At 36.6% G+C, this 26,797-nt stretch overlaps 1 protein-coding gene across 2 annotated transcripts in view; it reads right to left on the bottom strand.

Annotated features, from left to right (window-relative positions):
* Positions 1-26,797, bottom strand: part of SUFU (SUFU negative regulator of hedgehog signaling) — a 134,785-nt gene that overhangs the window by 74,181 nt on the left and 33,807 nt on the right. For both annotated transcript variants that reach the window (XM_027851645.1, XM_027851644.1), the window contains exon 3: positions 17,759-17,895. In XM_027851645.1, the coding sequence (XP_027707446.1) occupies positions 17,759-17,895 (137 nt within the window). The remainder of the gene's footprint in view (positions 1-17,758; positions 17,896-26,797) is intronic.

Consider the following 26,797-nt stretch of genomic DNA (forward strand, 5'->3'; position numbering starts at 1 on the left):
ATGCCAGCGCTATTCCTGTCCACTGGTTGGATAGGTAAAAGACTAGGGTCCTCTAACTTGCAGAATAAACTTCAATACAGTTAGATATAAGAGAAAGAGAAAGGGTAACCTTGATCTTCCACACCCACCTTGCTAAAAACAAGAACAAACCAACAACCCACTTTCCAGGTTTGCTAACACTATTTTTCCTTAATAGTGTCCAAGTTAATCAATGAAAAAAAATGTGAAGGAAGGTGGCCTAGCCATACCAAATTTCAAATTGTATAACAAGACAGAAATCATCAAAACAAACCGGTACTGGCTAAGAAATAGAATGATAGATCAGTGAAATAGATTAGGTACACAACACATAATAGTAAATGACCATAGTAATCTAATGTTTGATAAACACAAAGATCTAAGCTTCTGGGACAAGAATTCATTATTTGACAAAAATTGCTGGGAAAACTGGAAAGCGGTTTGACGGAAACTAGATAGAGGCCAACATCTCACACTATATACCAAGATAAGGTCAAAATGGTTACATATTTAGTTCATAAAGGGTGATACCATGAGCAAATTAGTGGAGCATGGAATAGTTTACTTGTCAGATCTATGGACAAAGGAAGAACTTACGACCAAATAAGAGATAGAGAGCATTACAGGAAGCAAAATGGATAATTCTGATTACACTAAATTAAAACGGGTCTGTAGAAACAAAACCAACGCGGCCAAGATTAGAAGGCAAGCTGGAAAAGGGGGAAATGCAAGTTTCTCTGATAAAGGCCTCATTTCCCAAATATATAGAGAACTGAGTCAAATTTATAAGAACATGAGTCATTCCTCAAAACTGATAAATGGTCAAAGGATATGAATTGGCAGTTTTTAGAAGAAATCAAAGCTATCAAAGTCATATGAAAAAATGCTCTAAATCACCACTGATTAGAAAAATGCAAATTAAAACAACTCTCAGGTACTACCTCACACTTACCGGACTGGTTAACATGACAGAAAAGAAAAATGACAAATGTTGGGTCACTAATGTACCATTGGTGAAATTATGAACCAATCCAACCATTCTGGAGAGCAATATGAAATTGTGCCCAAAAGGCTAAAAAACTGCATACCCTCTGACCCAGCAATACCACTACTAGGTCTGTAACCCAAGGAGATAATTCTTTTTAAAAGGAAAAGGATATATATTACAAAAATATTTATAGCAGCTCTTTTTGTCATGGCAAAGAATTGGAAATTGAGGGGATGCCCATCAACTGAGGAATGGCTGAACAAGTTGTGGTACATGATTGTGATGGAATACTACTGTGCTATAAGAAATGATGAGCAGGATGCTTTCAGAACAAAACCTGGAAAAGCTTACATGAACTGCTGCAAAGGGAAGGAAGCAGAACTAGGAGGACCTTGTACACAGTAACAACAATACTGTATGATGAAGAACTGTGAATGACTTAGCTATTCTCAGCAATACAATGATCTAACAACAACTTTAAAGGATTTATGATGAAAAATGCTATCTACCTCCAGAGAAAGAACTAATGGAGTCTGAAGGCAGATCATAGCATACTTTTTTTTTAAAACTTTATTTTTCTTGGGGGTTTATTTGTGGTCTGTGTTTCTTTCACAACATGACTAATATAAAAATGTTCTGCATGACTGCACATGTATAACCTATATCAAATTGCTTGTCTTCTCAATGAAGGGAGAGAGGGAGAAGGGAAAGAGAGGATTTAGAACTCAAAATTTAAAAAAAATAAATGTTAAGAATTATTTTTACATGTAATTGGAAAAAAAAATTTAATGCCTGAGTTTGGGCCCAGTCTCCATTCTGCCACTCTTTTTTTTTTTATTAATTTATTTTGATTTATCAACAATATTTTCCATAAGCTTTTGAGGTTTAATTTTTTCTCCTCTTCCCTCCCCACTCCCTCCCCAAGACTGCACAAAATCTGATATAGGCTATACATATACATTCCTATTAAACATATTTTCACATTAGTCATGTTGTAAGGAAGAATTAGAACCAATAGGAAGAACCACCAGAAAGAGGAAACAAAACACAACAGAAGAAAAAAATAGCAAATAGTATGCTTCTATCTGCATTCAAACTCCATAGCTCTTTCTTTGGATGTAGATAGCATTTTCCATCATGAGGCCTTTGGAGATGTCTTAGATCCCTGTATTGCTGAGAAGGATTAAGTCTATCAATATTAGTCATCACACAACATGGCTGTTACCAGGTACAACATTCTCCTGGTTCTGCTCACTTCACTTAGCATCAGACCATAGAAGTCTTTCCAGTTTTTTCTGAAGTCTGCCTGCTCATCATTTCTTATAGCACAATAGTATTCCATTACATTCACATACCACAACTTGTTCAGCGATTCCCCAACTGATGGGCATCCTCTCAATTTCCAATTCTTTGCCACCACAAAAAGAGCTGCTATAAATATTTTTGTACACATGAGTCCTTTTCCCATTTGTATGATGTCTTTGGGATACAGCTCTAGAAGTGCTATTGTTGGATCAAAGGGTATGCACATTTTTATAGCCCTTTGGGCATAGTTCCAAACTGCTCTCCAAAATGGTTGGATCATTTCACAACTCCACCAACAATGCATTAGTGTTCCAACATTCTGCCATTCTTAACAGTACTATCTATCACTATCTGTCATATTGTTAGGAAGGATGAAGGATAATCTGTGGCTTCACAAGGGGTTTAAAATAAGGATAGTTGTCACTAAGCAGTGAATATTAAATTTTATGAGATAAAAAGGAACTGAGTAATTATACCTATTTTCTTGATCCCAAAATTCCTAGAGAGGAAGCTACAATTGCTACCATTACGCACGTTCTGCAACAGAATGTATTTTAGAGCCCACCTGGAAGAAACAGAATCAGCATCTAACCACTCTAACCATCTAACCACGAGGAGCCAGTGACAAGCTGGGTCCTATTTAAAAGGTCCATTGAAAGACTACAGAGAGCTATAAAACTAACCAGGAAACCACAACTTCACTCCTATTCGCTTATAAACACCAACTCTTATTCAAGGCCTGGCCAGTTGGATATATTCTTGGTTATACCAGAAGACTCAAGTGAAATGTCATCTTCACTCATATCTAGTAACTTAAGATTCATTCAGCGACCACGCTCTGCATAAGGACATAATTTGTTATTAGTCAGGCTAACAATACTCAGTGCTTAAACAACACCCTCTGAGAGCTTCTAATTGAAAGACTTTATCTGTTGGTAAAAAGGTCAGAATGGTGTCCACTTACCACACAGGTTGAAGCAGATCTAGCTAAGTCATTCCTTTCTTACCTACCCCATGTATAATCTTTGATCCTACTCCATAAGGAGTATCTCTCTACACCAAGAAACAATAAAGGAGGGGACTAGGGTCACTGAAAAATAATAATCCAAAGGATTTCAACTGTGATAGGATCACTCTAAGAGAAAAACATCCTAGGTAGAATGAATGCATCTTATAGTCCATTTTTTTGAAGGAACTCAAAAGTACTTGACTGAGGCTAGGTTACTAAAAATGTCTACAGATGAGCAAGAAAACGTTCTACCTCTACTTTCTAAAAGTAAAATTTTTTATATATTTTGCTTTTATGTCATCTACACTTCCCAATGTAGCCCTCTCTCCTTCCCCTCCCAGGGAGCTGTCCCTTATAACAAAGAATAAAAAAGAGGGAAAAAAAAAAGCAGTTCAGTAACTCGCCATGTAGAAAAGTCTAACACTATTTTCTTTTTTTGTTTGTTTTTTTAAATCTCCAAGTATATACAATATTCTATTTCCATAGTCTCCCACATCTGAAAATCAGGGAAGGAGATTTTTTTTTTTCAATTCTTGTCCAGGGGTGTACTTTTTTTAAATCATTATACAGGATTCTGCTTTTTTTTTTTAAATTTGCATTATTATAGTTATTATGTATACTGTTTTCTGTTATATTCACTTCACTCTGCATTAATGCATATAAATTTTCCCATACTTTGATGAATTCTTTACCTTCATGGTTTCTTGTGTTTTCATGCCCCAAAATTTATCCATTCAACAATCAAAGGAAAGATACTTTTTTTAAAAAAGTTCTTTACTATATAAAAAAAAGGCAGGGACTGCTATGAATAGTTTGGTGTTTATAGGATTTTTTTTTCTGGTATCTTTAACCTCCTTGGGGTATATGGCTAGCAGCGGAATCTCTTCATCTAAGAGTATATTTTATTTCCTTTCTTTAACACTATGTTTTCTATATATGTACCTCACATCTGTGAAGAAGAGGAAAAACCTATTTCCACTTATATAACTGAGGTAAAGGCCCAGAGAGACTAGTAACCTACTCAAAGCCAAGTAGCGACTCAGCAGGAAAACTACAAGTAGAATCCAGGTGCTATAAATCTCTGTACAGTGGGCTAGGGCGGACAGAAGGCTATACTTGGAAGTAAAGAAACACCTGGGTTCAGATCTTGGCTAAAAGTAGTTGTATGACCTGGCCATGTAATTTAAGCTTCCTGATCCTCTGTTTCTACAGCTGTAAAATGGGGATTTGCAACCACCCATCTCATAGGTCTGTTAAAAGGAAAGTGCTTTTTAAAAGTTAAACTCTCCAAAATGTGAGTTATTATCATCACTTCCTAATTTGCATTTTCAAGTAACCAGGCCCAGAGAAGACTTCATTTCACTGAGGCTTCTGGGAACTTAGCAGATAGTCAAAAACTTCAGCCATCGCTTCTTTGTGGTTCACTAACCAGGCAAAGAAACCCTCTGTGTATATTTCTCTCCTGAGCAAAACCTGTTTATAGTGATCACTTTCAGGTTAGAAGTTATATTACAAATTTATTCTAGACAACTGACTTCTTATTTGGTGGATCAGGAATATACACCGTTATTATTCTAAAATCTATAAAGAAACCAGGGATTGATCTGGATTATATAGCTGGTTGGCATTACAAATAGATGAATGAGAAAATACTTTACAGATCCAGAAAGGGATAAATTGGTCTGAAGTAAAGAAAAGTCAAGAAAATAAAAAGGACCAAGAGTAAGAAAAATGACATTAATATAACAAGACAGCTCCATTTGGCTTCATTTAATCAACTGGGACAACTGGAAGGAAAACTTGACAGATTTCATTGGTATTGATAGAGCAGCTCTGTTCAGAAAAATTTACTTGAGGCAACGATATTAAGATTACATACATGTGGGGGACATCCATGAAAAAAGCAGTTTGGGAATCTAATAATGATGAAAGCTGAACTGCAACCATGAAATACCCTACTCTGCATGCTATGCTGAAGTAATCACATACTCTCTCTTGTGTCTTAATTCCATCTATCATTAAAATGGGGATTGATAATTTAATTAATATAAGATCAATTTACCTATCTTTTTCCTGCTTCTTTGGCTCTAAGAGAAGTGAAATGTACAGAGTAATGTCACTGAAATCTCCATGCTGGGGCCTATTAGTACAAGGCTTGGGGGGGTGTGGGGGGGTGCTCAAGGGAAAGATCAACTGCAGAGCTGGGAAATTTCAGTCATTTCATTCTCTGGAGCTGAACTGGCTGTCAAATCTGAAGCTACTTTGTAAGGATAGTGTATAATGAATTTACAGTCTCTAGGATAAGAAATTTAGAATTGGATTGCAGAACTGTTGCTTAAATGTGGCAAGAGTGCCTTGTGGTAAGTAGCCATGATGCTAACTGAAAACACAGAGGGAGTCTATCAATCAGTCAGTCAGTAAGCATTTATATTTATCAGGAACTCTGCTAAGACCGAGGATACAAAGAAGGGTAAAAGACAGTCTCTGCTCTCAAGGAGTTCACAATCTAATGAGGGAGACAACATGTGAATAACTAGGAACAAACAAGTTATATACAGAATAAACTGAAGATAATCAGCACAGAAAAAGGCATTGGCATGAAGAGAAATCAGAAAAGACTTCCCATAAAAGCTGTAGAAAGGATTTTACCTGGGACTTGAAGGAAGCCAGAAAAGCCAGGAGACAGAGGCAATGGGGAAAAACATTCCAGGCATGTAAGGACAGTCAGTGAAACATTCAGTGAGGAGATAGAATTTCTTGTTTGAGGAATAGCAAGGACAGTGTCACTGGATCAAAGAGTATGGGGACTGTGTGTGTGTGTGTGTGTGTGTGTGTGTGTGTGTGTGTGTGTGTGTGTGTGTAGTGTCAGAAGACTGCCAAGATGGGACAGAAGATGAATTAGGTTTTGAAGAAGAAACAGGATTTTATATTTGATCCTGGAGGTGACAGAGAGCCACTGGAGTTTATTTGTGGGGTAGGGTCAGGGGCTAACACAGTCAGATTTATGCTCTTTTTGAAGTGAAAATAAATCCAAACACTTTAGAAGAAATTGTGTTTTTCCATGAATGTCCTACAAGGGCAACAATTGTTCACCAAATCTCTTCACCTTCTTTAAATGAACTCCTGGGAATTAATGAAGATGTAAGTATGTCTGTGCCAATCACTGTTAGGTTCATATTTTTCCTGCTTTAGCTACAGAAAAACAAAAACAGTTCCTAAAGGACCTATAAATTATAATATAAATACATGAGATTTTAGTATTAGGAAAGGCAGGAAACTCAAGGAAAAATTTCCTTACTTACTAAGTTACATATTGTAAAAATCCAATCTGCTGTTAATATTTGAAAATCTATCTCTGACTTTCTTATAGTGCTTTACATTCCTCTTCCCATTTACCACATTCTTACTTCAATTTTTCAAGGATGCATGAATTTGTTGATGTGGGTTTTCCCTACACTAACACAGATTACAACCCTTCTACAATATGGCAGATCATTTTTGAGAGCTGTTACAGTAAAAAATTTAATCACTCCTCATAACAAGCTTCTTCAAACTGGTCCTCACACTTCCTGTACTGAAAACTTTTCTACTTTTGTGGAACGTATCAGAACAGCTGGCATGGCCTTCAGCATCCAGAATTATATGTGTAAACCTCACTACATTAATTACTACATAATTATCATATTTATATAAATGTACATTTATATTATTATAATTATAATTACTATGTAATTAATTGCTAAGACATTTCAGTGGAAGAATTATATTCTAATTCGTATTATCACATTTATATGTTTCCATTTATTATCCTCTTATCCAACTAAAAGTTTCTAGAAAGTAGAGACAAAATCATTTATCTCTAGCTCACCTAGAACACAATGCCATGCACTGGATATAGTGAGAACTTAGTTGACAAAAGTCTGTTGACTGATTTTTTTTTTCTTTTAATAACCCTCTCTATGGGCAAACGTGTTTGACAGTGTCACACAGTCTGATTAACTACAGGCTCTAAAAGCTAGGGAGTTTTTTCTTGAAATGCTTTTTTGTCCAATTCCTTTTTGCCCTAAAACTATAAATTCAATGAACACACATCCTGAGGTTGCCAATTAACTTCACAAGTGAAGGCACTGGAATCCTCAGTTTTGGTTTTTAGACTGGGAGTCCATACTTCTCCTAAAAACTTAAGTGAAATCAACTGGAATTTGAGGTTAAGGCTCAATAATGTCAAGACAAAGAACAAACTAATTCCAGGAGTATTCTGTTTTACTTATCTCCATTTTACTTATCTCCAATCTATCCTGTATATATCTTGTTTGTACATAGTTGTTTTTCATGACGTCTCTCAAATTAGAATGTGAGCTCCTAGAGAACAGGGATTATCTTCTGCCTTACGTTGTATCCTCAGCACTTAGTAAAGTGCCTGGAACACAGTAGGCAATTCATAAATACTTACTGACGCTACTGAGGCTGGCAAATCAAGGCCTCCTGAGGTTGGGAAATAAGCTCTTCCTAATGAAACTAACTGGACACTTCTCTGCTCTAAGCCAAAGATTCCTAGTTCCTTCAACTGATCCTTACATGACACCATTTTCCATTCTTTTCTATCACTCTAGTTTCCCTCTTATGGCTATCTTTTGTCTATATCTCACTTAATATGTGATACCCAAAATAGTACACAATATTCTAGATGTTCAAACATTATGCCTCCCTTATTCTTTCTTCACAGGAAGGAAATGAAGTATGACTTGTTTGTTTGGCATAACTTATTAGTGACCCCACGTCAGCTCCTAGTGATCATCATTTTCCTCACAAGCCATCTTTTTCATAATTACCAAATTTTGCAGAGCATCAAGGTCCCAAGCCTATACTTTACAGTATCCACCTTTCCCTATCTTTTGAAAGTCAAGACATATGCCAATCTCTAGTCTGCTGGTATTCTTCCTGATCAGCATGATTTCTCAAAGATTTTCAACAGTGGCTCAGTGATTGCTTCCAATAAGATCTTGCTGTACCCTGGGATACAAGTTATTCATCTGGACCAGGAGATGTGGAATCATTTAAAGCAAATGGGTGCTTTCCTATTATCTCCTTACCAATATTCTGAGCATCAATTCCCTCTTTGTTCTACCCTTTCCAATATGAAGATCATTTACATCTTAACAGAGAAGGTAGAAGCAAAACAAAATTTGACAAGTTCTATTTTCTTTCATCTCTTAATATTATACCTTTTACTCTAAGAAATAAATTGATTACTTTCTTGTTTAGAATATGCCATTAAAGCCCATTTTGTTGTCCTTGAGCTTTCTTTTTTAGAAGCCTTCCCAAATTCTGGGTTTTAGCCATCCTGAAACTATTTTGACAGGTTTGTGGTAGTCTTTTGTATTTATTCTTGGCTATATATGTCACTGTTTCCAGCCTCTGTACACATTTTTAAAGCTGAATTCTCTATGTAGCCTTCCTCTGGATGCTTCTCCAAATTCTTCTTCATCAAAACCATTCACAATTAAATTGACAGAGTTTCATTTTTGAAATCACCCTTTCCTCTTAAGCCATTTTTTCCTTAGTCTTAGGTCCTGGGACTATGTCTGTCATATAAAAAATCCACTACCCTAAAACTGAAGACACATATTTGACTGTCCATTTTTCTTCCTCCTTGGCTACCACCACAAACTCTAGGATGTCATGGATACTTTTACCCAATATTTCTCTTGCTCTTCTATAACCATCAAGTTCTTCCTTGTTGGACAGAATTAAGTCAAGGGTATCCTTTTCCCTCAGTGCTGCCTCTAACTTCTGAAAAATAAAACTGTTGACCAAACAACGTTAAAATTTGTCAAATACTCTGCTTTTAATAGAATGAGAGCTCCAACAGTCTAGGTTCTAGAAATCCCTTACCTGACTGCTCTTTACCCATTTTAGGGAACTACTTTATCTTTTCCCTGTCCTAATCTTATGATGTTTCAGGAAAACATCTTCCATATCCCCGAAGTCTATAGATGGGACTTTGCTATTAGGACAACATGGACACCTGGCTCACCTAATCAGAACCTACAAAACAAATAAACTAAAAATTAATTATTCACATTATAAAAAAGAAAATCCAACTGATAAATATATTCAATTTATTAAAATATTCATAACAGTGGTTCCTTTAACTAGCAAGCTTCCCCAGTTCATCTAAAATAGGATCTGATATATACTAAACTATTCAGGAACAGATATATTACATAAAACAAGGTACATACATCTGTATTATTTTTATTGAAATACAATAAGCTCCTTGTCCCTTGTTCTGTGATTATAGTTATCACTTGTGAGAATTAGATCAAGTAGGTCACACTAGTGGGTAACAATCAAAGAGGTAAAAAAAAAATTGGGGTTTGTGGATAACACTGTGAAGAGAAAAAGCCTAAAAGGGGCTAATGGGCAGCATCAAAGGAACTACAGATATATAGCAGTAAGCTGAATCAACACAAGTAAGCTCCTTTGTGGTGCCACAACCTGTTGACAAATGCTACAGGGTCATCATTTAGTGGTAGCAGTAGGATCCCCCAAGCCATCTGGATATGCTGGCGGACCACAACTGTGACAGAGAAAACAGAACTAAATCATTAGAGTAGCACATTCATAAGTGCTTTAAAAAATTACTTCCTTTACAATTATCATCCTCATTTTACAGAAAGATAGTTTGAAAGTATGGAGACATAACAACCTAACTCAAGTCATAAGATGTTGGGAGTGGATGGCAAGGTAGTTAGCTGACGAAAGCAGCATAATGGAGAACTTGAAAAATAAAGTGAATAAATAAGTAGGATTCCCATGAGGCTGGTTAGCCATGATAGGAGGTGGATAGTGAGATGACTGGTATGGAATTAGCCAGTGGGCTATCTAATAAAGACAAGACAATAAAGGCAGGACTGACTCAGGAAAGAAAAACAGACCTAGTTAAAATAATGTCCTGATACATGTGCGATTATAGGTAAATGGACACAACCTTTGTAAACTCTTAAAATTATCATTTTACTATTTTAATGCCCACCCTTTCTCCACAATTCCCTGAAGCTAATATACCATTTTTAAAATGTTAATCAGAGTTGGTGAATATACACAATTATTTTTCATTTTCTTTACTTGAAACAGAATCTGCTAAAACCAAAACAAAACAACCTTTTGTGACTCCCTTTTAGCCTTTAGGATAAAATACAACCTCCTTAATTCTATCTCCCTTTCCATACCTGTGCCCAGGCAATTTTCCCAGTTCCCTGTACCTACAACTGCATCTCCCTCTCAAAAATCTTTACATATCATTCAAAACTCAGCTCAAATACTACTTTTTTTTTTCTTTTAGGCAATTGGGGTTAAGTGACTTGCCCAGGGTCACACAGCTAGTAAGTGTCAAGTGTTTGGTCTGAGGCTGGATTTGAACTCAGGTCCTCCTGACTTCAGGGCCGGTGCTCTATCCACTGTCCCACCTATCTGCCCCTCAAGTGCTACTTTCAAAGGGGCCTTACCATCCTTTCTCTCCTCTATCAAGCTACTAGTGCTTCTTCTTTCTCAAATTACTTTGTATTTATTTGTATACATGTTGTATCCCTTAAGAAAAATGTAATCTCTTTAAAGGGAGGTATTACTTTGTTTTTGTCTTGATATCCCCAGTGCTTCCAAAATGTTCTGAATACTGCATGATCTTAATAAATATTTGTTAATTGCTAATTATTGACTCAAAAATTTTACATAAAATCCTAACAAAAAGACCATAAAAATATGCAAAAAAAGTTATTCACTATGACACAAAGTTGTATTTGTATCAGGGATGCAAGAACAGTTCAACATTAGCAAAGTAATTAAAATAAATAATCATCTTAAAAACAAAAATATCCCAAACAACACGGTTACATCAACAAATGCAAGGATACAAAATAAATCCAGGAAAAAATATATAGAAACAATAAACAAAATCCTGTGGAAACAGAAAAGAAAAGCCCAATTACAGTAACTACAAAATGAGTAATACATATGGGAGTTAATCTACCAAGGCACAGCGAAGACATATGTACAATTACAAAACAATCTTTAAAGAAATAAAGAATGTATTTAATTGGAGTATATTCATTGTTCATGATTGGTCTGTGTCAATTAATAAAAACAAACAGTACTACCTAAATTAATTTACAGATTTACCGCCATAATGATCAAACTACCAAAGATGTCCTTCACAGAGCTAAAAAAAAAAAATAATAAAATAACAAAATTCAATTTAAGGGAAAAAAGGTCCAGAATCTGAGGAACAGCACTTTTAGACCTGAAATTATCACTGTTGAGTTGTTTTCAGTCACGTCCAACTCTTTGTGATCCCACTTGGGCCTTTCTTGGCAAAGATACTGAAATGGTTTACCATTTCCTTCTCTAGATCATTTTACAGATGAGGAAACTGAGACAAACAGGGTTAAGTGACTTGCCCAGGAACACACAGATAGTGTCTGAGACCATATCTGAACCCAGGAAGATGAGTTTTCCTGACTCTAGGCACAGCACTCTATCCACTGCACCACCTAGCTGCCCCTAAATTATAGTACAATGCAATAATTATGAAAACTATTTGGTATTGCTTAAAAAATAGAAAACTAGATCTGTGGGAACATACAATATAAAGAAAAACCAGAAACAAATGAACTCAATAACAGTATTCAATAAACTTGGGAAGATAATAAAAAAACATGGATAAGGGCTCTTCTGGGAAAACTTTGGAAGGCAGTTTGGGCATAAATTAGTTTTAGATCAACATCTTGCATTATATACAATAAACTCAAAAATGGATATGAGACCTCTATATTAAAGGTCATACCATAAAACAATTTAGATGTGAACCAGATCAGGAACCATTCATAGCCATAGTGGGGGGGGGGGGAAATACTTAACCAAATTAAGAATAGAGAAGACCACAAGTGGTAAAATGGATTATTTCAATTGCATGCAGTAAAACAGCTTCTGTACAAATGGGACACAGATGCAGCTGGGGGAGGGGTGGAGATTTTTATTAAGGTGTCTTTGTGTCAGGTGTCTCTGGTGAGAGTCTGGTTCTAATATTTGTGGGGACCAAGAGCCATTCCAATGTGGGAGGTCAAATCCACAAATATGGACAAAACAGTCCTGGGGATGTGGACAAACAGTTCTCAAAAGTTGCACTCTATTGATAACCATATTAGAGACTCTTTCAAATCATGAAAGTCAGAATAGCTTTTGGGTTTTAACTCATACTCAGCAAATTGACAAGGATGATAAAAATACCAATGGTCAGAGTTAGAAGAGCTGCAGAAAGATAGGAATATCAGTTCACTGTTGGTAGAATTGTGAATAAGTTCAATCTGGAACATAATTTGGAATTATGCTTACAAAGCAATTAAAATGTCCCTGACCTAGGCAAAGAGAAAACAAAATTACGATGTTTTACTTAGAAAATCTTAGAAAGTAAACTAAAAAACAAAAATGGAAACAATTTCAGCAAAGTTACAAGGATATAAAATAAATAACCAGCATTTCTGTATATGACTAACAAAATTCAATACAAAATGAAAGAGGTGGAAAGACAAATTCCACTTTAAATAACTACAGAATATAAAAAATACTTTGTCTTCCTACTACGACACACATACAGAGGAATTCTATGAATACAACAAAATACTCTTTACAGAAGTAAAGACAGACCTAAATAATTGGAAGAATATTGTTTTATCAGTAGACCAAACCAACATAATAAATATGACAATACAACCTAAATTTACTTGTTTAGTGCCATATCAAAATACCAAAGAATCATTTTATAGACTTTGAAAAAAATGAAATTCATTTGGAAGAACAAAAAGGCAAGAATCTCAAAGGGAATGATAAAAAAAAATGGAATGGAAGGTGGAAAGAAAAAGAGCTTAACAGTACTAGATCTCAAACTGTACTACAAAGCAGTATCAAAATGTTTTTGCTAATAGCTAAAAAATAAAGAGGCTAATCAGTTGACTAAATTAGGTATACAACATACAAAAGAAAAAAAATAGGTTAGAGTCTGATAAACCCAAAGACCACAATTACTAAGGTAGGATCTCACTATATACTAAAAACTACTAGGAAAATTAGAAATCAGTAGGGCAGAAATTAGGCTTAGACTAATACCTCATACCAAATGGATACATGACTTAAACATAAAAGGTCACATTAAAAAAAATCAAAGGACCAAGTAAGAAGTTACTCTTTGGATCTACAGGTAGAGGAAGACCCTGTGAATAACCAAACAAGACAGTGACTTACAGAAGACAAAAAGGACAATTTTTGTACAAAAAAAACCAAAGATATTAAAATTAGACAGAAACAGTTAACCGGAAAAACAATGAGGCAAGTTTCTCTGATAAAATTATAATTTCCACAATGTATAAAGGACTGATTCAAATTTGTAAGAATTAAGCACATTCCCCAATTGATCAAAGGATCTGAATAGGAGGTTTTCAAAAGGAATACAGTCTAACAACAGCCATATGAAAAAATGCTCCAACTTACTAATCATTAGAGAAATTAAAATTAAAACAATTCTGAGGTCCTACTTCACAATCATCAAACTGGCATAGATAACAGAAAAGAATAATTACAAAAATTACAAATGAAGCCCAAAGGCTTCAGGAAAACAGGCACATTATGCATAGTTGGTGGAGTTGTAAAGTGATCCAGCTATTCTGGAAAGTAATTTGGAAGTATGTTTAAAAAGTCACTACACCCTCTGATCCCACCATAAATAATTATTAGACTTACACACCAAGGAAAGAGGGAAAAGACCCATATGTACAAAAATATTTATAATAGTTCTTTTTGTAATGGCAAGAAACTGGAAGCTAAGAAAGATGTGTCCATCAATTCAGGAATTGTTGAGCAAACTGTGGTTTTTGAATGTAACAGAATATTTCTGGTCAACAAGAAATAATAAAAAGGAGAGTTTTCAGGGAAACCTGGGAAAACTTATCTGAAGTGATACAGAGTGAAGTAACCAGAACAATCTACATAATAACAACATTGTTAAGAAAAATAATTTTAAAAGACTTAAGAACTCTGATCAAGTGACTGACCAAGATTCCAGAGGACCAATGATAAAACATCCCATCCACCTCCTGACAGAGAAGTGATAGACGCATGCAAGATGAGATAAACATTTTTGGATATGGCCAATGCAAGCATTTGTTTTGCCTGACCTTGCATATTTGTTACAAGGATTTTGCTTTTACTCTTTTTTCAATGGTGGGAGAAAAGGGACAATAAATGCATGAGACTTGAAAAAAAGTTAAAAAGAAAAATAAAGTGCCCATACTGTTTGACCCAATGACTCCACTGCTGAACATGCATTCCAAAGATTGTAAAAGCCAATGGAAGACTCTCATATTCACTAAAATATTCATGACATCCATTTTTATAGATGAAATAGAATCAGAGATGCTTAGTGACTTGCCTAAAATCACACAAGTTAGTGACAGAATTAGGATTCGCCAAATCTTCTCACTCCTGGTCCAATGCTTTTCCCTGTACCCCACATTAGAAATGTCTATTTTAGGGGGCAGCTAGGTGGCGCAGTGGATAGAGCACCAGCCTTGGAGTCAGAAGGACCCGGGTTCAAATTTGACTTCAGACACCTGATACTTACTAGCTGTGTGACTTTGGGCAAGTCACTTAACCCCACTGCCTAGCTAAAAAAAAAAAAAGTATTTTTCAACAAATTATTTGGTGAAAGATACAAACTGCTTAGCCATGAAGGAAACTGGTAGGCCAGGGCAAAGGAAGAATACTCTTAGCACAGTTAATGAGGGAGCCTAATGAAGACCAAAGGGAACAGAGCTAAAGAAATCACAGAGAGTCCAGCAAGTTTAATAAGTCAGTTTCCCTTCTTACTTTGGATCACTGTCACCCCCTAATCAAAGGCTGGGCTCTGGATACTTTAAGAAATTACTGTCTACTACTCTGCATTCTACCATTTACCAGCAGTCTGCCAGATGTGACTTTATATAGTAATGAATTTGATTTTCCTATGAGGCTCATGGAATCAGTCTCACTGCTTTGTAATTATACATTAAACATAACTAACTCTCAGGATGGGACCAAGACCAACTGGATTATTATGGAGGGCTGCTGTTGAGGTTTTTGGAGTATAGTGTAAATTGAAGCATCACTTCGCCTAGAATGCGAGATGGCCCAGGGGATAAAATATAACAATTCAGCTGCTCTTGTACAATCTGCAGTTTCCTCATCTGTAAAATAAGGGGGTGGGAATGAAATGGAAGCTTGTATTAAGAGCTTCCTTTGAACCTGACACGATGCTAAGTTCTGGAAATATAAATATAGGCAATCAAAACAATCCCTGCCACTGAGGACCTTACAGTGTAGTAGGGAAAAACAAAAGATACAGAGGAATAGTAGATAGTGTTTTTGGTGGTGTTGATTTTATTGCTAATTTCAGAGTTAGTACAAGAAAGCAAGAAGGAGAGGTGAGGTACAAGAAGGTAGGGCATGCTGGATTTCAGCTACGTATGGAGAATGCTCACCAATCAGAAGCCCAGAGTCCCAAAGAAGTTTGGATTAGATCCTTTGGTGGAGCTATGAATTCATCCGACCATTCTAGAAAGCAATATGGAACTATAACTTCCCAAATCACTAAACTATGTATATACCCTTTGACCTAGAAATACCACTATTGGCATATATTCCAAAAAAGATCAAAGAAAGAAGGAAGGGACCAATATGCACAAAAATATTTATAGAAGCAGTTTTTGTTCAGGAACAAAATAGGGTAGATGTCCACCAAATGCAGAATGGAGAACAAATTGTGGAATTGGAATATTGGTAAAAATATTTTTTAAAATATGAAAAATACTGTAAAAAATGATGAATATGGTGGATAAAGAGAACCTGGTTAGCTATTCAATGAATTAATGCAAAGTAAAAATGAGCAAAACCAACAGAACAATTTACATGTTTCCCTCTTCTTGGCAGAGAGGTGATAGACTAGCGATACAGAATGAGACATATATTTGTTAGCCATTGAGGATATAATGAATTGTTTTGCTTGACTATGTTATTATTATTATTATTATTATTATTATTATTATTATTTTTAGACAGTTGGGGTTAAGTGACTTGCCTAGGGTCACACAGCTAGTGTCAAGTTACATTATTTTTTAAATGGGAGAACTTCTACTGGAAGGTAGAGTAAGCTAGTGGGTAATAAGATGGGGGAAAAAAAGGAGAACATCAATAAAACAAAAAATACACTGAAGAAAACAAAAAAACTTCAGAAATGAACATGGAATAATTTTGTTAACATCATGTTAAATATAAGCTCTGAAAGTACATTTAATAGAATTTCATGGTTTCATGTACAATAGTTTTTTGTTCTTCATAGACTGAAATATTTAAGTTTGCTGATGAAAGTTAACTTCATAATTAAAAAGAAAATGTGTTTTAAGAGGTCATTAAAAGGAAGCTGAACTCTTAAGGAATTGAGAAAGCAACAATGGTCCCAAAGGACAGCAAATGAAGCATACTTCCAACCAGAAAGACAGGTGAGAAAGTTATATGAATTGTCAAATGTGGACACAGTACCTGAGGCTTTTGCTTAACTATTTTTCTTGTTATAAAGCAGGGTTCGATATGGGGGAGGGTGTCTTTTCCAAGAGATGACAATGATGCAAATAAAAACAAAAGGCATCAAAATATATTTTTAAAAAAGAACAGGGCTCCTGGTACGTCTCTCTTGCCTGATCAGTTACCTGCCCTCCTGCAAGCTAACCCACAAGCTATGAATACGTGAATCAACTGCATAAAATACAATGTCGAGGGCTGTTTAAGGCCCAATCTATTTCTATTTTATCCCTTTCATGAAGTATGGAAACAAGTCTTAGAAAAGATATCATTTTAACAGATCAAAAATGATATCTCATGGTTCCCTATTGCTTACCAAATAATCCCTTCCCTCCTATCAAATCCTTCAAGCCTTGCCTGAGACAGAAGTCAAGGCTACAACCTATGATTGCAACCCCAACAAACAGGGACGGCAAAAGAAAACTCTTAACCACAGGAATGGAGAAGATAAGAGAAAACTGCTTAGCTTTGTATCAATTTATCTTTCAGCCTATCACAAATCTAAAGCCGGGTTGGCAGGCTGCAAACATGGATCCCGGGCAGCTTGGAACAATGAAGTTGGTCACATTATAAAACCTTTTTTTCTAGGGCCCCAGTGAAGCCCTGTCCTAGGAATGTCAAGAAATAGAAGGGGTGGATATAATCCTCCAAACTAAGTTAATGAACAGGAATATGGAACTAAACAGACATCACAATATATATGTACATTTCCAAGATAAACTGGGCGCTTAGCCTAAGGGAAAACAAGATGCCAGCTGCCTATGGTCTCATACCTGACTGGAATACATATCTGGCCAAGCCTTGCATTAACTCTGCTGGCCATGTGGGTGGAGCTGACTCTCCTGTTTCTCTCTTTAGTCGAAATGTCAACTCGAAGCCAAAGCCACTGGGTCCATCTGTTCCTGTAAACCTAGAAGAAGAAAAGCAAATTGTTTTTAAATTAGCCAGCATTAGTTATGCCAATGTCTTATGACTAAAATATCTTTTACTCTTAATATAACCTTCCATCCCTAGAAATTTTCCCAATTCACCCCACTATATTCTCATCTCCTTTTTTTAACATACTCCCCAAGCTACTTGGTTACTTAATTTACTTAGTTTATTAAATAATTTTCTACATGTTCACATATCTGTTATTTCCCCGATGGACTAAAACTCTTCTAATCAGTGACTGTCTTTTCTTTTTTTATAGCCATACTCTACCACCTATCCCCAACAGTGCCTAGTACAGAACTCTACACACAGGAAGCATTCAAACAATGGTGCAGAGTATTGGTGGTTGGCTGTTGGTTTTGACCTTCAATATCTGGTGATTCCTACAGAGATCCATAAGGTACTACATAGGAACAGACTAAGCACAATCCTTGGCAGGCTCATGATATTCCTCGGTCACTGTGACTGAAGGACACAGAATTTGCTCTAATTTCTTCCCTCTCTTATAGGCTACAAAGAGTGATAAAGAATAGAAAAAAAATCTGCCAGCAAACTAGTCCTGCAACTGGACATTAGTTGACAGCAGGAATGATGTACAATACAGAAAAGAAACTGGTCTGAACAGCTCTGTGCATCAGACTGTGCTTGGGGCAAAGACAGCTTCCAAAGACAAGTATTTGAGAGAGATATTCAGTCCGCCAGCTATGAGATGGGTTAAAATGTGTTCATGATATAATTTTCAGCAATTATATCTTGTACAAACATGATGCATGGTGATTATACACATGTAAACTTCTTAACATACAAATATAAAGCACAAACTAAAATGACAGCCAACAATCCCTTGTTGGCTAAGCTTCTGGAATCTGGAATCAGAGATGAGAATTCTGACAGGGAGATGATATGTCCAACACCAAATCCTGAAAACCGTACAATTCAGCATTTTGTTCTCTGTCATCAATACCTCAAAAGGCTGAAAGTCCTGAAGATAGGAAAAGTTTTCTAGGCTCTGTTCACTCCAGCTCTGTGTGTAACTTAGTTAAATGGGAGCACCATCAAGTCCTGTCCATCTTTAAATGAAGGAAAGGAAATTTCAAGAACTGGTAGGCCAACACTAAAGGACAGACACTGCTAGGTGTAAACGGCCAAAAAAACCCACCTACTCTGAAAAGGCAATCCACCCAACTACCAAAATTTACCACATTTAGAAGAGCTTTTCATTGGTAAGGTTTTCCCTCAAATATCTAACAATTTGGAAAAGCAAGTCTATTTTGAAAGCACACACCTGGGGTTTGAGACACTGAGCAAATATAAGGGGCAGGTGAATGGTACTGCGGTGTCTCTGACCTTATTATTCAATATTGCAGCATTAGTGCTACGATGTCTATGATGGACATCTCAAATGAGAAGATCTGAAACACTTGCAACTAAAAAGGACACCACAAAAGAATATTTAGCCATACTTGAAGGAGGCTTATGAAGAAAGAAGGAATGAAATACAGAGAACTACAGGATGGATTTTACACCAGATGGATGGATTTTACACCAGAATTTGTGCAAGAGGAGAGAGGTCACTAGAGTTAAGGGGGTGCCCTCAAGAAACCACTAATTAGAAGCAGTTTTGTAATATGTATTAGAACATTAACTCTAATCCTTTAATCTCTGGCCAAGAAAAATACGTGATTTTTAACTGCAAAGACTCAGGAAACAAACTCGAAGAAACACACTCCCCTCAGATTGCACAACGATGTGAGCACTTGGATGCAATGGGATAATAAGGCATAATCATTCTTAAGGGAGAGGTATGTGTGACTATATTGTGTGTGTGTGGGGGAGAAGGGTTAAGGGGAGAAGACAGTGCACCATATGCCTGCAGGCTGGAATGTTTTCTCTGGATGCTGCATCATGGGCAGGCCAGCCCTCACTTGATTAGGTAGGAGGAAAGACTCTGGGCAGATGGAATCCACCTGCATTTGATTACCACCCACAAGGCTGGTTTGATGAAACTTCCAAAGCCTAAAGGGTGAGTTAGAAACGGCTCCAGTACAGTCATAAAACTTCACCTGGAATATTATCAAAAAGTTTTCTTTTCAAAGCAGGCTGAAGAGTCACTAGCAAAATGATGTAATTTGGGTTTATATATTTTCCTGGATGGGGGCTAGTTTGGTCTGGACCTCCAAGGGTACCCTTCATTTATTCCTTCTCAACGGCCCTACTGCTGAGCTTCATCTGACCAGAGGATGACACTAGGGGATAATGCAAGCCTCCCTGCTGTCTAGCAGTTCTTCATCTCTACTAAGAAAAGACCAAAAAAGAATGGGTATTTAGGTCCCAAGCAGGAGGTGAGGTTTAGAGAAAAAGGAAAAAATGAGCAGATGAGGCTGATAAGACAATGAAAGGTGGTCAAGGGGTGCTATGAAATTTGCCCATCTCAAGGTCTTAAAAAAATAAATTAGAAATGAGTCTCATTTGTATAGGGTAGAATATACGTGGAGGCAGATAACTTGTTAAATCCTTTCTAGTCCAAGAATTTCCTGATTTTGCTCACTGAGATGGTATAAAGACTGGCTTTCAAACCAGGACAAATACACAAGTAAAGCTGTAACACTGATACGAGTGACACAAGGTCTAAGTCCTGGACACAAGGCTCTCCAAGCTCTGTAATGGGATTATCCGGGGTCTGAGCAGCCCTGTAGGGCAGCAGCTAAGGACCAGTAATTCTAGGCAGGGAATATGAATCCCATATAACAGAAACTTCCTAGAGATGTCACAGACACAAAACAAAGAACATTACATCAAGAAGGGATTATCTAGTCCAATTTTCTCATGCTATAAATTAGGAAAACTAATCCCAGAGAGGTTTTGCCCAAGGTCACAAAGGCTAGTAACACTGAATCTAGGATTTGAACCCAGGTCCTCATATTCCAAAGCTGGTTACACTACAATAAGCTGTACAAATTGGTGACAATGGAGCTGTGTGGACACCTGTCGAAGGAGATAAAACATTAGTTATATCCAAATACTACAGAAGCAGACCACCAATACCAGTGATGTGGGCATATGTATTGTAAACCCCCATCCCTTACACCTAGTCCTGACTCAAGACTAACCAATAGTACTTCCTATTATAGCACCCAAGGAGACAGAGCAGAAACCTCTCAGCCAGACCACAGGATCCCTTACCTAGAACTACTGCTGCAAGTTTCCAATGTCACCAATACCTAGTGACTATGAACCACAGAGTACTGACAAAGAATCTCATCCTATATACCCTGAGGGGATAGGCTGAGCTGTGTACACTCATCTCTTTCCCATCCCTCCATCCCCTAGCCCCTCTACCAGCTGTATTTGTTCCCTTAAGCCCTTGATGCCACACAGGGTGCTTGACAAAAAGCTGGAGCAAAACAAGTATCACTGGTATGAACATTTGCCAAGAGTCACCAGGGGCTGTCAAGTTCTGGCCTCGAAAAACAGTATGTTGACATTTCAGTTTTTGTTTTTCAGTCATGTCTGACTCTTCATGACCCCATTTGGCAAAGATACTGGAGTGGTTTGCCATTTCCTCCACCAGCTCATTTTACAGATGAGGAAACTGAGGCAAACAGGGTTAAGTGACTTGTCCAGGGTCACACAGCTAATAAGTGTCTGAAGCTGGATTTGAACTCAGGGAGATGAGTCTTCCTGACTCCAGGCCCAGTACTCTATCTACTACACCACTAAGCCACCCTACTGCCGTATTTAAAAAGTATGAACTTGACAGACAAATAGATCCAGTCCTTCCTATGTGAAGAAGCCTTCAGAAAAAAGTCAGATTCCTACTACAGATAGTAAGGACAACCATGAAGACCCAGGAGGGTCTCCTAGGCATGAAGTTTGAGGAAATCACTCTGAAGCAAGGTGCTCTCTGCAGCCTGAAACTGATGAACCCATCAGCTTGAGGGTACTAAACAAAACCCTTCTGAAGGGACCACAGTAAAGATTCTCCTGCGCAATACACTAAGGAGAGAAAAATATTGAAGGGAAAATGATTCACAGAAAATCCATCTTTGCCATTCCACACAGCACCCTGACAGGGGAAAATGGTGTGAGGTGAGAATGGAAGCAGCAGATTCCTGAATGGGGAAATCCAAAGGGGAAACAGAAGACCACCCATCACTGATCAAGTAAACTGCCCCCTCATCAAGGAAGACCCAGGAAAGACAAAAGACCACCCATCCAATGACTTGTATAAGTCTCCTAGGGGAAACAAAAGACTATCCAAATCCCTGATCAGAAAGAATTCAGAAAGGCTAGACCACCTAGTGTCCTGATCAAGGGGAACTAAAGACCACCCAGTACCCTGATCAAGGACAGCCAATAGCCAAACTCTGGTGTGCCAAGGACATACAAGCCTGCCAGGCCTCTGAATTCAGATACACCATGGGAGATGGAAACCAGAAGCAAGAACTCAGGAAAGTAAGGTCAGAATTGCAGGGCCTGATAACTCAATCTAAGAGGGTTGGAGGAAGCAGTGCCTGGCCCTATTACTAAATCCCAAATCAAGAGCTAAGGCTAAAAAGAAAACAAAAGAAGACACTGAATACTATTTTTAAAAATATTATGGATAAAAAATCATCCAAGAGGAAAACCCAAAGAGAACTACTATAGAATAACCACAAGCTGAGGTTTAGAATAAAATGGCTTGGCCATAAGAACTACAAGAGTACTTGAAAGAAATGCAAATGATATAGTAGACAAGAAATACTAACATAAAATCGAAAGATTTTTAAAATAGAAGAAAATTATAGGTATCTTCTATCAAAAACAACTGACCTGGAAAAATGGTTAAGGAGAGATAATGCAAGAATTATCAGGGGCAGCTAGGTGGCACAGTGGATAGAGCTCTGGCCTTGGAGTCAGGAGGACCTGAGTTCAAATCCAACCTCAGACACTTGACACTTACTGTGTGACCTTGGACAAGTCACTTAACCCTGACTGCTTCACCAAAAAAAAAAAAAAAAAAAAAAAGGCAAAAAGAAAAAAAAAGAATTATTAGACCACCTGAAAACAATGACTTAAAAAAACTTATATGACATTATTTCAAGAAATCATAAGTGAAAATTGGTCATATCAATTAGAACCAGAGGCAAAAGTGAAAATAAAGAGCTCATCAATCACCTTCTAAAAGAAACTTCAAAAGGAAAAGTCTCAGGAATGACATAGTCAAAATCTAGGGCTTTCAAGTCAAAGAAAAAATACTGTAAGCATCATAGAGAAAAGAGTTCAAGTACAAAGGAACCTCAGTTAGGACCACACAGCACTTAGCAGCTAAAGTGATAAAGGCAGGGAGCTGTAGCAATAAATTATTCCAAAATGCAAAAAAAAAAAAAGGGTGGAGGCCTTACAACCAAGAATAATTTGTTCTGCAGAGATAAAGTGAGGGAAAGGCACAAGATCATAGGATAGAAGGAAATACAATTTTTTAATTAAAACTTTTTTAATCAGCAAAAAATCTACCTTTCTTCCCTTCCCCTACTGTCTCCCCAAATGAGAAAGAAAAAGAACACCCCTGTTACAAACACATATATTCAAGTGGAACAAATTTCCACATTAGCTATGTCCAAAAAAAGATATCTCATTCTGCACTAAGTCTTTCACTTCCCTAGATGGAGGTAAAGAGCATTTTTTTAATTTAATTTTAATTTTTCCAGTTCCTCTGGAACTGGAATTGGTCATTAAGCAGATCAGAGTTCCTAGTCTTTCAAAGTTGTCTTCATAATATTGTTGTCATTGTACAAATTGTTCTCCTAGTTCTACTCGTTTAACTCTGCATCAGGTCACAGAAGTCTTCCCAGGTTTCTCTGACACCATCCTCCATCATTTCTTATAGCACAATAGTATTTCATCACATTTATACACCATAACTTTAACCATTCCAAATTGGACACCATACTCCTCTCTTCATAAAAATAAAAATCTTATCATAAACAAATTAGAGGAGCAAGAAATGAGATACCTTATGCAACTACTGATAGAAGAGTTTGTGAATGACCAAATGAGAGAGGCTATCACAGCAAATAAAATGGGAAACTCTGATTACTAAAATTTAAAAACTTTTATGTGAACAAAATCAATACAGCTGACATTATTTTTAAATTTTTTAAATTCTGACTTAAACATCAAATAAAATGAATATTCCATATACAAAGTGGAGCAGAAAGAAATAGAATTATTCATAAAAATGTAGTTAAAATCAGAAAGAAAACTTGGGAAAAAATCTTTGCAGCAAGTTTCTCTGATAAAGATCTGGTAAAAGCATATGTACGTATGTATATGTGTACACACACGCACATATATATGAACTGACTCAAATAAGAACAAAAGTCATTCTCCAGTAGATAAATGGATAGGGGATACAAAAACGAAGTTCTGAAAGGAAGAAACCTACATTTTCACTAGCAGTATGATAAAATGTTCCAAATCACTAATAATTAGAGAAATGCAAGTTAAAACAACTCACAGGTTCCACATTACCCCCGAATTGATAAAGATAATGAAAAACAGAAAATGAAAATTGGCAGAAGGGCTGTGGGAATATAGGCACACTGGTGGGTTGTTGATAGAAATACAAAATGATCCAGCTATTCTGGATAGCAATTTGGAACTATATTCATAAAGTCACTAAACTATATATACTCTTTGACCCAGTAATATTAGTTTTAAGCCCATACACCAAAGGGATCAAAAAGGAAAGGATCTATATACAAAAACATTCATAGTGACACTTCTTAATATAGCAAAGAACTACAAACTAAGGGAATATATACATCAATTGGGGAATAGCTAAATAAATTATGGTATGCAAATGTAACAGACTGCACCTTAAGGAATGACAAAAGGGATGGATTTGAATATACCTGGAAAGAAATTTTTTTAAAAAATTTATGCTTAAGGCGTCAGACCAAACACTTGACACTTACTAGCTGGGTGACCCTGGGCAAGTCACTTAACCCCAATTGCCTAAAAACTTAAAAAATTTATGCTTAACAAATACCAAATAAAATGAGCACTTCTACATATAAAGTATATGTATATTCATATTTATATGAATTATATAGTTCATATATATATGAATTATATAGTTCATATATATAAAGTATAACAGAAAAAGAGGATCACAAATAATATTGTGATTCTTATATGTTGCTTGTTTTTCCTTTTAGGTATATAATAAATTTAATTTGTTATTTTCAAAACTGAACTGCTTGTCTCTGTTTCATTCTGGTCTTGCTTCTGTTCTCTTCTGTGTATGCTTAAAAGAAGTTCCAATGATCCTCTTTGCTTTCTTTTTTTTCCTTTTTGACCTGTATTGCTAACCCCACTTCTCTCCAATAAACTGGAAAAAATCCCATCAAAAAACCTTGTAACAAATACGTACAACTGAGCAAAGGAATTCCAAAAATGGATGTCTCATTCTGTACCTTTAGTTTATCACCTCTCTGTTGAGAAGTATATATATAGCATGCTTCATCACTAGTCCTCCAGATTTATGATCATTCATTGCACTGATTATAGTTCTTAGGTCTCTCAAAGTTGTTTTCCTTTACAGTATTAGCATTGGAAGACTCTCCTCAAGATATTCCAGTGAAAGGATGCAGCTCTCTCTGTCTCACAACTCCTCCAAGCAAGCATAAAAAAATAGCACTGGATCAGAAATGATCAAGGCAATCCAATGCAAAACTACAGTAATTACATTCTGCAACCAAAGTCCATGGAAAGAGATAGGGAAAAAGAGAATTAAGCATTTATTAAGCACCTATTCTGTATCAGGCACTGTGTTAAGTGCTTCACAAATATTATCTTATTCGATCCTCACAAAAACCCTATGAGGTAAGCGTTATCTCCATTTTACAGTTAAGAAAACTGAGACAGAGAGAGAGTAAGCAACTTGCTCAGAGTCACACAGTTATTATGTCTAAGGTCACATTTGGACTTAGTTCTTTCTTTTTTTTTGTGGTTAGGCAATGGGGTTAAGTGACTTGCCCAGGGTTACATAGCTAGTAGGTTTTATGTGTCTGAAGCTGGATTTGAACTCAGTTCCTCCTGAATCCAGGGCCAGTGCTCTATCCACTGCGCCACCTAGCTGCCCCTTGAACTCAGTTCTTTCTGACTCCAGGCCCAGAAATCTATCCACCTAAATGACGGAAGGAAAGGGGTCTGGCCTGGAAGCCTCAGAGCTTAAAAATCTAAGAGACTCTCATACATTTTTCCCCAAGTGAATTTTCACCCAACATACTGGAGGCTTTCCTTAATTTCTCCAAATATTCAGGTTACCTAAGTTGAGCATTCTGGCTTTCTGTTTGTCATCATTCATTGTTGCCAAATAATCAGCTCATCTTCTCTCTTTCTGCCATACAATTCCTTGATAATTTCCTTTATTCCAAGTCAAGTCTTTTTTTCTTCTTCTTTTTTTCTTTTCAGGCAATTGGGGTTAAGTGACTTGCCCAGGGTCACACAGCTAGTAAGTGTCAAGTGTTTGGTCTGAGGCCGCATTTGAATTCACGTCCTCCTGACTTCAGGGCTGGTGCTCTATCCACTGTGCCACCTAGCTGCCCCCAATTTCCTTTATTCCAAAGGCACCACTTGGTCATATTATAAATTCCAATCAACAAGCATTTATTAAGTGCTTTCTGTATGCCAGGAACTGTGTATATGCTTGAGTGTAAAGAGAAGAGGAAGTACAGGACAAAGTTTTGGGATACACACACAGCTAGGGAACATGTAAAATCTTGTGAAGAAGGATGGATATTTATGAGTCGTACCATCTCATAAAGTAGAAAGAAGCAATGGAGTTAGATAAAACCAGTTAGAAAAAGTTTGGCAAGATATACACTAAGCAA

Source organism: Vombatus ursinus, unplaced genomic scaffold (assembly GCF_900497805.2).
Source record: "Vombatus ursinus unplaced genomic scaffold, bare-nosed wombat genome assembly UNPS02009205.1, whole genome shotgun sequence".
NCBI lineage: Eukaryota > Metazoa > Chordata > Mammalia > Diprotodontia > Vombatidae > Vombatus > Vombatus ursinus.